General features: G+C 37.6%; 1 protein-coding gene across 10 annotated transcripts in view; it reads left to right on the forward strand.

The window, feature by feature from the left end:
- Positions 1–13371, forward strand: part of sipa1l2 (signal induced proliferation associated 1 like 2) — a 664341-nt gene that overhangs the window by 274005 nt on the left and 376965 nt on the right. For all 10 annotated transcript variants that reach the window (XM_069885039.1, XM_069885037.1, XM_069885038.1 and 7 more), the window contains one exon: positions 7110–7298. In XM_069885039.1, the coding sequence (XP_069741140.1) occupies positions 7110–7298 (189 nt within the window). The remainder of the gene's footprint in view (positions 1–7109; positions 7299–13371) is intronic.

Raw genomic sequence — 13371 nt, forward strand, 5'->3', positions numbered from 1 at the left:
ATTCATGGTGATACAGTGAACTGGATTTGACAATGGCTGGATGGGAGAAGCCAGAGAGTAATGGTGGATGATTGCTTCTTAGATTGGAGGCCTGTGACTAACGGTGTGCCTCAGGGATCTGTTGTTTGTCATCCATATCAATGATCTGGATGATAACGTGGTCAATTGCCTCTGCAAGTTTGCAGGTGACACTAAGATTGGAGGCGCTGCAGACAGCTAAGAATGTTTTCAAAGCTTGCAGCTGCAAAAATAGGCTAAAGATGGAATTTAATGTAGACAAGTGTGAGGTGTTGCACTTTAAAAGGACAACCCAAGAAAGGACATACATAGTGAATGGTAGGGCACTGTGGAATGCAGTAGAACAGAAGGATCTGGGAATACAGATACATAATTCCCTGAAAGTGATGACACAGGTGAATAGATTGTGAAGAGAGGTTTTGGCTTATTGACCTTCATAAATTAAAGTATTGGAATGTTATGGTTAAGTTATATAAGACATTGGTGAGGCCAGATTTGGAGTTTTGTATGCAGTTTTGATCACTTTACTACAGAAAAGCTATCAATAAGCGAGAAAGAGTACAGAGAAGATTTACCAGGATTTTGCCCAGACTTCAGGAACTGAGTTACAGGGAAATTTAAACAGGTTAGGACTTTATTCCCTGGAGTGTAGAAGAATGAGGGGAGATTTGATAGGGGCATTTAAAATTATGAGGGGGATAGACAGAGTAAATGTAGATGGGCTTTTTCCACTGAGGGTAGGTGAGATACAAACCAGAGGACATGGGTTAAGAGTGAAAGGGGAAAAGTTCAGGGGGAATATGAGGGGAAACTTCTTCACGCAAAGAGTGGTGGGTGTGTGGAAAGAGCTGCCAACAAGTGGTGAATGTGGGCTCAATTTTAATATTTAAGAGGAATTTGGACAGCTATGGAGGGCTATGAACTGGGTGTAGGTCAATGGGGCTAGGCACAGACTAGAATGGTCGAAGAGGCCTGTTTCTGTGCTGTAATGTTCTATGGTTATAAAATTTGTTAATTTGATCAACTTTTTGAAGAGGAATTATTGAATTATCTAGTGTTAGGCTCCAATGCATTTGGAAGGACGTAAACACGACTATAAAGTCACTACTTTTGAATTATTGCATTGTCTGCAATGATGTATATTTAGGGGAAAATCTTTGAAGATAATAAAGCTTTAAAGATAATCTGTGAAGTATCTTTCTGATTTTGGATTTTTAGTTCCCTCTGCACTGAACCTCTATTATGTGCTAATTGAAATTGCATAAAATATTTAATGTAAAGTCATTATGAAAACTGTGTTTTCAATAATGCATTAATTTTGTTTTTGATCATTGGTTGATCTGAGCATTTAAAAATATTTAAATATTATGTTGCACTCCATCATTGTGAAATTATGACTTTCAATTTTTGAAGTGCAAATAAATCTGGACAAAGTTCTGGTTTTCCTGTAGTCTGAGTTGACATAACATTATATACATCCCATCTATTCTTTGATATTCATTTGGGTTAAATTAAACTGAACATAGCAAGAAATAATTCTCAGATTTTGAAACATTATAGTTTGGTAATGAACTTGTGAGCAGCACATGGATCAAGTTTATATTTGTCTGAATAGAAAACAAGGCATCATTTTGGTCTGTATTTGAATTCAGCAAGTTTCTTCATGAGTGATTATTCAAGTTTCAAACAGTTAACCAGCTTTTTTTTAATGAATTTGGGACATGTTTGGAATTTAGCTGACTCATTTAGTTTTATGCATAAATGATTCAGAGGGAATTTAGGGTTGGGAAATGGTAAAGAGGGAATTAGAATAATACCAAGGACTAAATTAAGGCTGGTTGCCAACAACTGATATATTTCCTTGGAAGAATGGGGATTTAATTAATTAAGGTGTTCTAAATGATAAACAAATTGTCAGAGGGAGAAGCATTAATGAAGGAATTCAGAAATAAAGGTTTGAGGTTTGATTGGTTTTATCTTTTAATCATTGAAATTGTATTTTATTTTTAATTAATATGTTATTGCATGCTGCCATTCATAAATCATGTTCCCAGTATGTGTTTAGTGCCATTTTCCATCTCAATCTCTTGATAATTCACTCTTTAATAAGTTTTTAGTTCCAGACTTATTTAATTAGATTTAAATTTTGTATTATGCAATGATCTCTTTAAATTCTTTAGCTAACATTCAGACACATTTTATTGCTTAATTTAAAAAATAAATTTGGAGGTACAGCATGGCAATAGGCCATTTTGGTCATGAGTCCGTGCGCCCAATTTACACCAAATTAACCTAAACCCCCAGTATGTTTTGAACAGTGGGAGGAAACCGAAGCCCCAGGGGAAAACCTACACAGACATAGGGAGAACGTACAAACTCCTTACAGACAGCTTCAGACTTGGAACACCAGTGTCGATCGCTGGCGTTGTAACAGCGATGAGCTAATCGCTACGCCAATCATACTGCCTTCTGACAAAATTATGTTTAAAAATCCTTGTGATCATTACTAAGTCGTGTAATCCATTTGGATTGTTAAAATTACAAAAAAAACTTACTATATGTGTTCAGTTTATTGTCATATGTACCAAGATATAGTGAAAATGATTGTTTTGCATGCAATCCAGCTGGTCAACTCATGCATCGTACTGCAATAAAAATACGCTATGAAGTGCAGAGTTACAAAATTCAGTAAGAACAGAGCAAAGGCAACATTAATTTACCAGTGTGAGGTTTATTTAGGAGTCAGATAATGACCTTGAATCTGGTGGTCCATGATCTCGCACTCGTGAATCTTCTTCCCATTTGGAGGAGGGAGAGGAGAATGTGGCTGAAGTGAGAGAACTATGAGGATGAATGTTGGCTGCTTTTCCAAGATGGTTGGAAGTATAAATAGAGTTGATGTAGAGGAAGGGCTCTTGACTGAGCTGTTTTCACAACAATCTACAGAATCTTGCCATCTTGGGCAGAGCATTTCCTCCACCACACAGTACCCAGCAGGATACTTTGGTGCATTTCCAGAAGAAGTTATTAAGGGATGCAGGCTTCTGAGGAAGTAGAGATGCTGGTGCACTTAAGGTGGTATGTGGGTGGAAAAAAAAGTTCAAAAATCTCTGTTTCAATCAAACCTAATTGACTCATTATGTGCATGGTTTCATAACTCCAAAGGAAATGGGCTAATGACGATTTTTCTCAAGAAAAATATTTCAGTAACATTTGGGTCTAGAGCAATGATTCTCAACCTTCCCTTCCCACTCACATACCTTAAGAAATCCATTACTAATCACAGAGCACCGATGGCATAGGGAATACTTAAAGTAGGACGTGAATGGAAAGATAAAGGTTGAGAACCACTGATTTAAATAGTTTCCCATCTGTCTGGTTGATTAACACCACTCAAGCATGAAGCTTATTGGAGGTGAGGCGTGTAGCTGCCAAAAGGAATATTGAGATGAGGATTGACATAATGAAGAGCCAACATATAGCAAAGATAAAAACACAACCAACGTTTCAGGCTTGAGCCTTTCATCAAGGTGTGGAAAAATGTCGTCAGGCCTCCAAATAAAAAGGTGGTGTTGGGGAGGTGTGGTGGGAGGAGCGTAGTTGCAAAGGCAGGAGGTGATAGGTGGAGTAGAGAGGGAGGGCTCCCTCCTTAACTTTTTATTTGGATGCCTGCCGACATTTTTCCATACCTAGATGAAAGGCTCTAGCCCAAAATACCAGTTATGTATTTTTATCTTTGCTTTAAAAAAGGCACTACTGACCTGCTGAGTTTCTCCAGCTTTGTGTTTTTACTTCAACCATGGTGTCTGTAGACTTTTGTGTTTTACTTAATTAATTGTAAAGCCAGGCATTTACTGGCCAAAAATACCATTGTATCATTGGGGAATGGTGAAGAGGAGGAAGACACTGAAATGCTGGAGGAAATCAGCAGGTCTCGCAGTGTCCATAGGAGGTAAAGATGTATTTCAGACGTTTTGGGCCCGAAACGTTGGTAATACATCTTTACCTCCTATCAACACTGTGAGATCTGCTGAGTTCCTCCAGCATTTCCATGTTTTTAATACAATCACAGTGTCTACAGATTTCCATGTTTCATTCCTAAAGGAGGAAGACTCTTGATTTCTTACCTGTTAATTTAAATAATGTCAAAACCTATAAAACACAAGGTTAAGGAGGGAAAATAAAAACTGAAATTCATTTGCAGAAAAGATGTAGATCATTGTTTTTGAAATGCAGTATAATGAAGAGGGAGTTGATGTGTGTCAGAAGGTGTCAGACTCCAACTTCACAGTCAGTGAATCGTAAAGAAACAATATAAAAGAAAGTCTTTATTCAGACAAGCAGTAGCTTATGTCAGGACCAATATAAACAAGCCATAGAACTAAAAAAGTTTCAAAATATGGCTATCTTAATTTTACATCAGAGAAATGAGTGGGGTTTATCTTGCATATTGTTTGGGTGTATTGATTTGACTGTATTTGCTTTTGTATTGAATCAAAACAATGGAATTAATGTAGGTTTCCTCCAAAGAAACTCTGACTGTAAAATTTATCTGATATTAGCCTGATAGAGAGCATTACGCAGCTAATTTGGTTTGGGATTATTTCAGAAAGAGATATGGTAGAATTATCTTGGGATTACTTATCTTGAGGGTCAGGCAGTGAGATTAAAATAAGATTACCCTGATAGACCCTGCACAAAGGTATTAGATTGGGTTTGCTTTGGCAGAGAGCCTTTTATAGTGTAATTAATGTGGCATTGCCCCAGCAATGGGGCAATATGGAGATATTAAGCCATGCGTGTTGTAAAGATTTAAAGAAGACAGTGTAAAAAAGGAGAGAAGAAACATTAAGGCTCCTGTTCCACCTCTATCAACATTGTCACCACTAGAATATAAAATGAATATGCTTGGTGATGTTTTGGTTTATTTGACAGACCCTATAAATTAGTTGCATCATTTACATGCAAGATTGGAAGAATATGGTGAAGTATCTGAGAATAAGATTAATTGGGGTAAAAGTGAAATCTTGCCCTTAATTAAGAGTGACTATACTCAATGTAAAAAGGCCACTCAATTTAGATGGCCAGATACTGAAATTAAATATTTAGGTATTAGAGTTGATGATGATTTAAATAATTTATATTAATGGAATTATTTACCACTACTTAATAAGATTAAAGAAGATTTGAATAGGTGGAATAATTTACTTATATCTTTTGCAGATAGAATTGATTGTATTAAGATGAATATTTTCCCAAGAGTTTAATATTTTTTCTAGTCAATTCCAATTTCAATTCCACAATTTCTTTTAAAGAGTTGAACCCGAGTATAAGAAAGTTTTTTTGTGGAAAGCGAAAATGGCAAGTGGTTCTTTGGAAAAGTTGACTTGGAAGTTTGAATTGGGAGGTTTACAACTTCCCCATTTTAAACTCAATTGAGATTTATTAATGCATTGTGTGGTGTAAATAGGATTTCTGTTTGGGCAAATATAGAATTTAGTAAAATAGGAAAAATTAATATATTGATTTTTATTTCCAAGTGGAATTCAAAGTTATTGATGAAGTAGAGATACACCTGTTTTGAAACATTTGATTGATTATGGATTAAAATTGATTATGAAATAGGTGTGTAAGGTTTGATTTCATGAAAAATACCTTTATGTCAAAATAGACATTCCATTTTTGATGGATAATCAATTTCTGAGGATTTGTATATGAATGGGTTTTGAAAAATTAGAAGATTGTTTTGAAGCTGGAAGATTTATTACTTTTGAATGAATGAATAATAAATTTAAGGTGCCACATAATATTTTTTTCTGTTATTATCAAGTTAAGTTTTTTTTTACTTATAAGATAGGTCCTATTTTGATGTTACCTACTCAGAGTGAATTGGAATTATTGATTTGTAATAGTAATGTGAATAAATGTATCTCTCTAATGTATAATTTATTTCAACGCAAACCCCCTAAAATAGGGGTACATAAATCGAGATTAAGATGGGAAGCAGATTTGAATAGTCAAATAGATGAGAAAGATTGGATGCAATTATGTAGAAATAATATGACAAAAGTTATTGATGTTGGATATAGTTATGTTCAATATAATTCTTTTGCATCAGTTATACTTATCAAAAAATTTAAAAATGTAATCGAATACTATCAGATTTATGTTTTAGATGTGTTCAGGAAGTTGGATAATTTCTGCATTCTCCTTGAAGTGCCCTAAAGTTAAATGCTTTTGGTTGGAAGTTACAATTTTTTTGGAATGAATAATGGGGGTTAAGTTCCCTCAGGATCCAATTCTATTTTTGTTGGGTAAATATTATAACTCTAAAGAACTAAATTAAAATTATGTATCAAATTGAATTTGTACAAAGTGCTTTAGCAGTTTCTAGGAAGTGTATTGCTATACTTGGAAATCAGACATATTGAAGGATGGAGAGATGGCATGCTGAACTTCATAGCTGTATTGCACTTGAGATTACTTATAAATTATGAAATAAATATCAGATATTTTGGAAAATATGAGTATGAATGTCTAACAGACTCTCTGAAACCCCCCATTTCTTGGTTACCTCCAGCATCATTACATTGTTAAAAACTCTATGTTAAACAGTTGATTCTTTTGACATTCTCCAGTTTTTCTTCCTTCTATTTTTGTTTCTTTTTTTTGGTGGGGGGTGTTTTTGTGAACCACATATATAACTTTTGAAGCTTTTTATTGAAATAAATTTTTTTACAGTTGTGGTTTAAAAATTGCTAAATAAAATATGGAAAAAAAACATTGTCACCACTTGCTCCATATCTTCATTCTTCAGTTTCATTTTGATTTCCAAGATGTCTTTCAACAAGAAATGTCTCTAAATCTAAAATCCTATATATTTGCATATATTCACAGACTGTATCCTCTTTATTATCACAAGCAAAGCTACTTGATAGAAATAAGTTCATTTCCTTAACGGGAAATTGGACCTGTTGGCAATGCAACATTGATACAAATAGAAAGCTTGCTAAGTGAATTTGTGTGGATTAATATTACAAAGTGGAGTACATTTTAATATTGGTATAGTTACAGAAGATTTTTTTATTTAGCTTTCTACTCTGAGAGGAGCCGTTTTGGAAGATGCTGTACCATCCACTGCTCGGCATGGGACAGCTCGGGGTTTGCCCATGAAGGAGGTGCTGGAGTACGTGATACCTGAGTTGAATATCCAGTGCCTTAGGGTGGCTTCAAGTTCTCCCAAAGTTATGGAACAGCTGCTGAAACTTGATGAGCAAGGGGTAAGTTTTTTTTTAACATGATTCACATTCAATTAGCTGAAATAAAATAACGGAGTAAAAGAACAAATGGACGTTAAATGAAAGGCAGAAGAATAAACAGATTGAAAATCTATGACTGAGCAAGCAGCAAGCAGATGGGTATGTTATCAATGTACAATTAGATAATGATAAAACAGTTGGCATTGTGGAAAAGGGAGATGACTGCAGTAAATTTATGAGAATGTTTATGACTATAATCTTGTCAATTAGCTAAAAATACAGAACATAAGGGCTCATGAAAAACAAATGTAAAGAACTGCAAGGAGAAAACGTTAAATCTGTAAAATACATTAGTTTTACTTCCATGTTCATTTAAACAATCTTGATTTTATTCAACAAAATTCTTCATTATGTACCAGAATCTTGCTATAGTTATTCATTGTATACTTTAATGCATAATTATAAAAGATAAGAGCATCAATTCTTGTGTGGGTATTTTTGAAAGGGAGTTTGAAACATGATTAGCAGAAAGAAGGAGGATATTGTGGGTGAGTTGAACGATTTGGAAGAATTTGATGGAATCTTTCACTAAACTCAGTGGAGCCAGAAAATGTCAACCTGAATGTTGGAGTAGTAGCACAGTGATTTATTTTATTGGTTTACCTCTCCAGAGCCCACCCCCCACCCCCCGGGTTGTTGCTCCAATTCCAAAGGCATGGATTCAAATCTTGAAACAGGTGTTTGGGAATTGAAATTCATTTTATTAAATTATTTAGAACATAATGCTAAGCGGTGACCTGTAGCAGAAAGCCTTAGCTGGTGCACTAACATTGTCATGTGGAAAGGAAATTATACCTAATCATGCCTAGAGACCAGAAACATACTGTAACATTGTTGACTCTTATTGCCCTCTGGAAAGACCAAGAAAGCTACTGTTTTAATTTTTAAATTTTGACATATTGCCAGTAACAGCACCTGTGGCCCTTGTGCCCAAATAGATCAGATAACCTACAAATTCTGTATGCTTTTGAAGGGTGGGAGGGAACTGGAGCATCCAGAGGAAACCCACATTCCCTACAATGCCCTACATTCCCACATCAAAATATCATAAAATTGGCCACGCCAGTTTAATTTAGTTAAGACATACAGCATGGTAACAGGCCCCTGAGTCCATGCTGCCCAATTACACCCAATTCCGGTACGTATTTAAAAGGTGGGAGGAAACCAGAGCACCTGGAGTAAATTCACGCAGACCCGGGAAGAATGTACAAACTCCTTACAGACAGCGCAGGATTCAAATCCTAGTCCTGATAGCTGGCGCTGGAACAGTGTTGCGCTAGCCTTTCTGCTCAATGTTGATGTCAATTTAAATAGAGGATTCAGAAGCAACAAAAGTACATCCAAGTCAGGTGACTCTGATCCTTACACACATTTGGAATTAATCCCAAAACTGAAAGACCTGCCCAAAGACTAACCAAGAAACAGCCTCATGTAGTTAAACCAAAAAATCTGTAGATGCTGGGGTATAGTGCAGCATGCAGAAGTGCTGGGGAAACTCAGCAGGTCACGCAGCAAGTAAAAGGCAGTCAATGTTTTGGAGCTGAGCCTTTCTTCAAGAGTGTCAAAAAATCACTAGAATTAAAAAAAAGTGGTAGGGAGGGGAGGAACACAGACTAATAGCTGAAAAGTGATGGGGAGAGTGGCCTTTCCCCACAGGATCTTTGTGGCAGCTGCATTCCTCAGCACACAGTTCTTGACCTTGGGACATGCCAGTCTGCAATATTCTGTCACGCCTGCCTGTTTCAAACGTTGTGGGCATTTTGCAAAGCTTTCAGCAGCCTTGGTGTTTATATCAGCGGATAAACCACAACATCCCTTTCAACATCTTTGGGCAATCATCTGTTCCAGAAGTAGATAGACAACGGTTTAATTCCCATCACAGCTTGTGCAAGTGGTACTGAGATTCCAATACCAGTACAGGGTGAATCTACAAAGCAGGGATCAGCCAAGCAAAGATTATCTTGAAAGTCTGGTGATGTCTATATCTAGGAATATACAGTAATATACATTGACATTCTTTTTATCTGAGGAAATGGAGATGAGGGCTGAGTTGATAGTGGTAGAGGGGAAGCCACATTTTGTGAACAAGGACATCTTAGATGTCCCAGAGTAGAAAGCTTCATCCTGGGAGCAGGTGAGATGGAGACTGAAGAATTAAGAGAAAGGAATGGAATCCTTACAAGTGACAAGGTGGGAAGAGGTGTAGTTGAGGTAACTGTGGGAGTTTGTGGGTTTATAAAAGATGTCAAGGTAGTTTGTGTTCCAAAATGGAAACTGATTGAGAAAGGGGACCGAGTTACTAGAGATGGACCAACTGAATTTGAGGTTGGGGTAGAAGTTGCCAGCAAGGCAGGGTCATCATTGGTGCAGGAGGAGCACCAGTGTCGTCCTCAATGAAATGGAAAAAAATATGGAGCCTTGCCTCTGTGGGCTTGCAGCATGGATTGCTCCACATATCCAACAAATGTGGAGAATCTAAGCCAGTGTTCCTGTCTCTTGTGTATGATCTGAACTGTTAGCCAGACACATCAATCAGAGATTGTAGGTCAAGAATAAACTGTGGGAAGAAAGCCACTGTGAGTCCTCCAAGTGAATAATCCAGCAGAATCATCACTGTTAATACACAAAAATGCTGGAGAAACTCAGCAGGTCCAAAAGCATCCATAGGAAACAAAGATATATGATCAACATTTCGGGCCTGTGCCCTTCGTCAAGGTACCTGCCTGCAAAAAGCAGACAGGCAGCTGAATAAAAAGGCAAGGGGAGGAGGGAAGACAGGGTGGGGAGGAACACAGGCCAGCACCCAAGAGGCCACAGATGGACATATATAGCTGAGAATTGATCAGGGGAGGGAAATGGCTCCGTGAATGCAGATCTGGAAGAAAGTAAATGGAGGGATGGGGAAAAATGGAGACAGGTTGGGAAACCTATGGAGAGACATGTCGGCAAGAGAATGGGGCGGGGAATTGAAATGGGTTGCCAAGTGGATATACCCATTATCACAGCAGACGGAGTGAAGATGCTCAATGGAGTAGTCTTCCAGTCTGCTTCTAGTCTCACCGATGTACAGGAGACTACAGCTGGAGCACCGGATACAGAAGATGATCCCTGTAGATTCACAAGTGAAGCATTGCTTCACTTGGAAGGATTGTTGGGAGCCTCTAATGGTGGTGAGGGAGAAGATGTGGACAAGTGTACCACTTCCTGCGGTCACAGTGATAGGTACCAAGGGTGCAATTGGTGGGGATGAGGGAGTCATGGAGGAAAATCATGTGAAACCAAACTAGCAGCTTGAGGCACTCCAACCACACTTAAATATTCACTGTTTCTAAACAGTGTTCTAAACCTGGAATTGTTTAACTAGCATATGTGTGGAAACAGTTTCACAACAACGACACCAGTACTTTTAAGATGGCACACTACCAAATTCTCAAATGGACAATGCCCAATAGGCAGTATGTGCTGGTCTTGTTTGTGATGCTTCTACCTGGTGCTTGAGTGAACAAGTCTGTCCTTTCTCCTGAAGGTCTACTTAATGAAATATTGTCCTCGTTATCCATTATAAAATATTTATTATACTTGCTAAATTTGTAACATACTTTTACAACCGAAAATACTAGAACTACTTCGCAGCTCAGGCCACATCTGCAGAAAGGGACACTGAACTGTTTCAGATCAAAAACCTTTCGGTGAAACTTCAGACAAAATGTCTTTGACCTGAAGCATTAGCTCATTTTGTTTCCACAAAAATGGCCGCACCTTCTGTGTACATCCAGCATTTTCTTTTTTTTTTAAATTTCAGATTTCCAGTGTCAGCAGCTTTTTTATATTTTAATTTATATTTCTCAAGACAAATTGGAGTACAGCCTATTTACAACACTAAAGCAAATTGAAAAGGAAAGATGTATTGAGGAGGAAAGTGTAATATGTGAATTATTACCACTCATAAGGGTAGATTTATTTTTATATTGTGTACCAGACTTTTTAATTTGGTGGTCTTGCATCGTGGAGACGTGATAAAAACATCGGAACATATCTACATGGAGCTGATTGTGGGCTTCAAAAGGGGAAAACCAGGTGTTCAATCCAGTAATTATTGGGGGGGGGGGGGGGGTCAGAGGTGGAGAGGGTGAACCAATTAAATTCCTGGGAATCACCATTTCAGAGGACCTTTCCTCGACCTAACACGCAAATAGCATCAGGAAGAAAGTACGTCTGCGCCTTTGCTTTCTCATGAGTTTGCGGAGGTTTGGTATGACATGAAAACCTTGCCAAACTTCTACAGATGCGTGGTGGAAAGTGTGATAACCAGCTGCATCGCGATCTGGTATGGGGGCACAAATACCTCTGAGCAGAAAGCCCTGCAAAATGTAGTGGACACAGCCCAGTACATCACAGGTAAAACCCTCCCCACCATTGAGAAAATCAGCAACATTCATCAAGGATTCTCACCATTCAGGGCATGGTCTGTTCTTGCTGATGCCATCAGGAAAGAGGTATAGGTGCCACAAGATTTGTACCACTAGGCTCAGCGATAGTTGCTACCCCTCCGCCATCAGACTCCTCAACCACAACCTCAATCAGAGATTAATTTAAGGACTCTTGCTTTACACATTAATTATTATTAAATATTTATTTTCTGTATTGCAGTTTGTTTGTACCACCTGCATTTCACTTGCATTTATAGTTTGCTCTTTTATAAGTGCATCTTGTTGAATATTTTATTTTGGATTTTCAAAGACATGTAAATTCAACAATCAATATATTACATTCTTTTCCCACGCAGTATAATTTATAGAGTCAATTTTTCCCCCACTCCCTTCCACCCTCCCTTCCCCATCCCTTAAATTATGCAAATACAAAAACATAAGAATACAGAAATACAAAAACCACATAAATACTGGTAAAATCAACAATCCCCCTCAAGGCCAGAGAACCCTGGGTGTTAAATAAAAATGGGTGGGAACAAAAACACATCATCTCTGCCACGTTTCCCAATTCACATTTTCAGCCATTTACTTACTGGGGAGATTGTTTCTTTTCTCTTATTCACTAATTCTGGGGCTGAGTGTGGGGGGGTGGGGGAGGAGTGGGGAATTGTAGATGATATCTGTGTACTTGTGTGCTTCAGATAAGGTTGCCACACTTCAATGAATGTGTCATACCTCTTCCTTAAATTTTCTCTAGAGGAATGCAACACTATTTCCGTATTTCATGGTGTGATATTTAGCTGGGACTCAGACTTCCACTTAACCGCTCCATGTCACTACAGTCAGGCAGGGTCATTGTTGGTCCCAGTGTATCCCTTAGGAAGGATCTTAATTGCAGAAAGAAGAAGAATGTTCTGTTCAATAACTCATATTTGATCCTCAACTGCTCGAATGAAATGAACTGCCCTTGATAATAACAATCCTTGATACACCTGATCCGTTTCTGGCACCAGGCATCCAGGACATTATTGCCTAAAGTCATAGGTATTAAATTGTTCTGGGTCAAGGGCATTTTAGGAGATATCCCCACCTTCAATCCAATACATCGATTTATTCTTTGCTACATCTGGAACATATGTTTTATATGGCGTTATCTGGTTTTTTTTTAGATCAATTTGATGTCCCATTTTTATATCAATTCTCCCACTATCTTCTCCTCTATCGCATGTAGCCCAATTCATGCCCAAGAAAGGGGCACCTTCCATCAAAAAATTAGGTGATAAACCTCATCTGGGATTCCCAGTAGTATTTTTTAAAATCTAGCAATTTTCAGCCCCCCAATTTATTTTCACATGTTAACTTTTCCATGGAGACTCTAGACACTTTACCATTCCACAAAAAGTTTCCACACATCCATTGAGCATCTTAAAGAAGTGCTGGGGCTACAAATGGGCAACGTTTGAAAAAGATATTGTAGTCTTGGCATCACCTTCATTTTTACACAATTATTGGGAGAGTTTTCCCTCTAGCCAGGTCCTTCTCAATCTTTCAGAGCAAAGAGAAATAATTTAGCATATACATTACTTAAGTCTTTATCCACTTTT

Source organism: Narcine bancroftii, chromosome 6 (assembly GCF_036971445.1).
Source record: "Narcine bancroftii isolate sNarBan1 chromosome 6, sNarBan1.hap1, whole genome shotgun sequence".
Taxonomy (NCBI): domain Eukaryota; kingdom Metazoa; phylum Chordata; class Chondrichthyes; order Torpediniformes; family Narcinidae; genus Narcine; species Narcine bancroftii.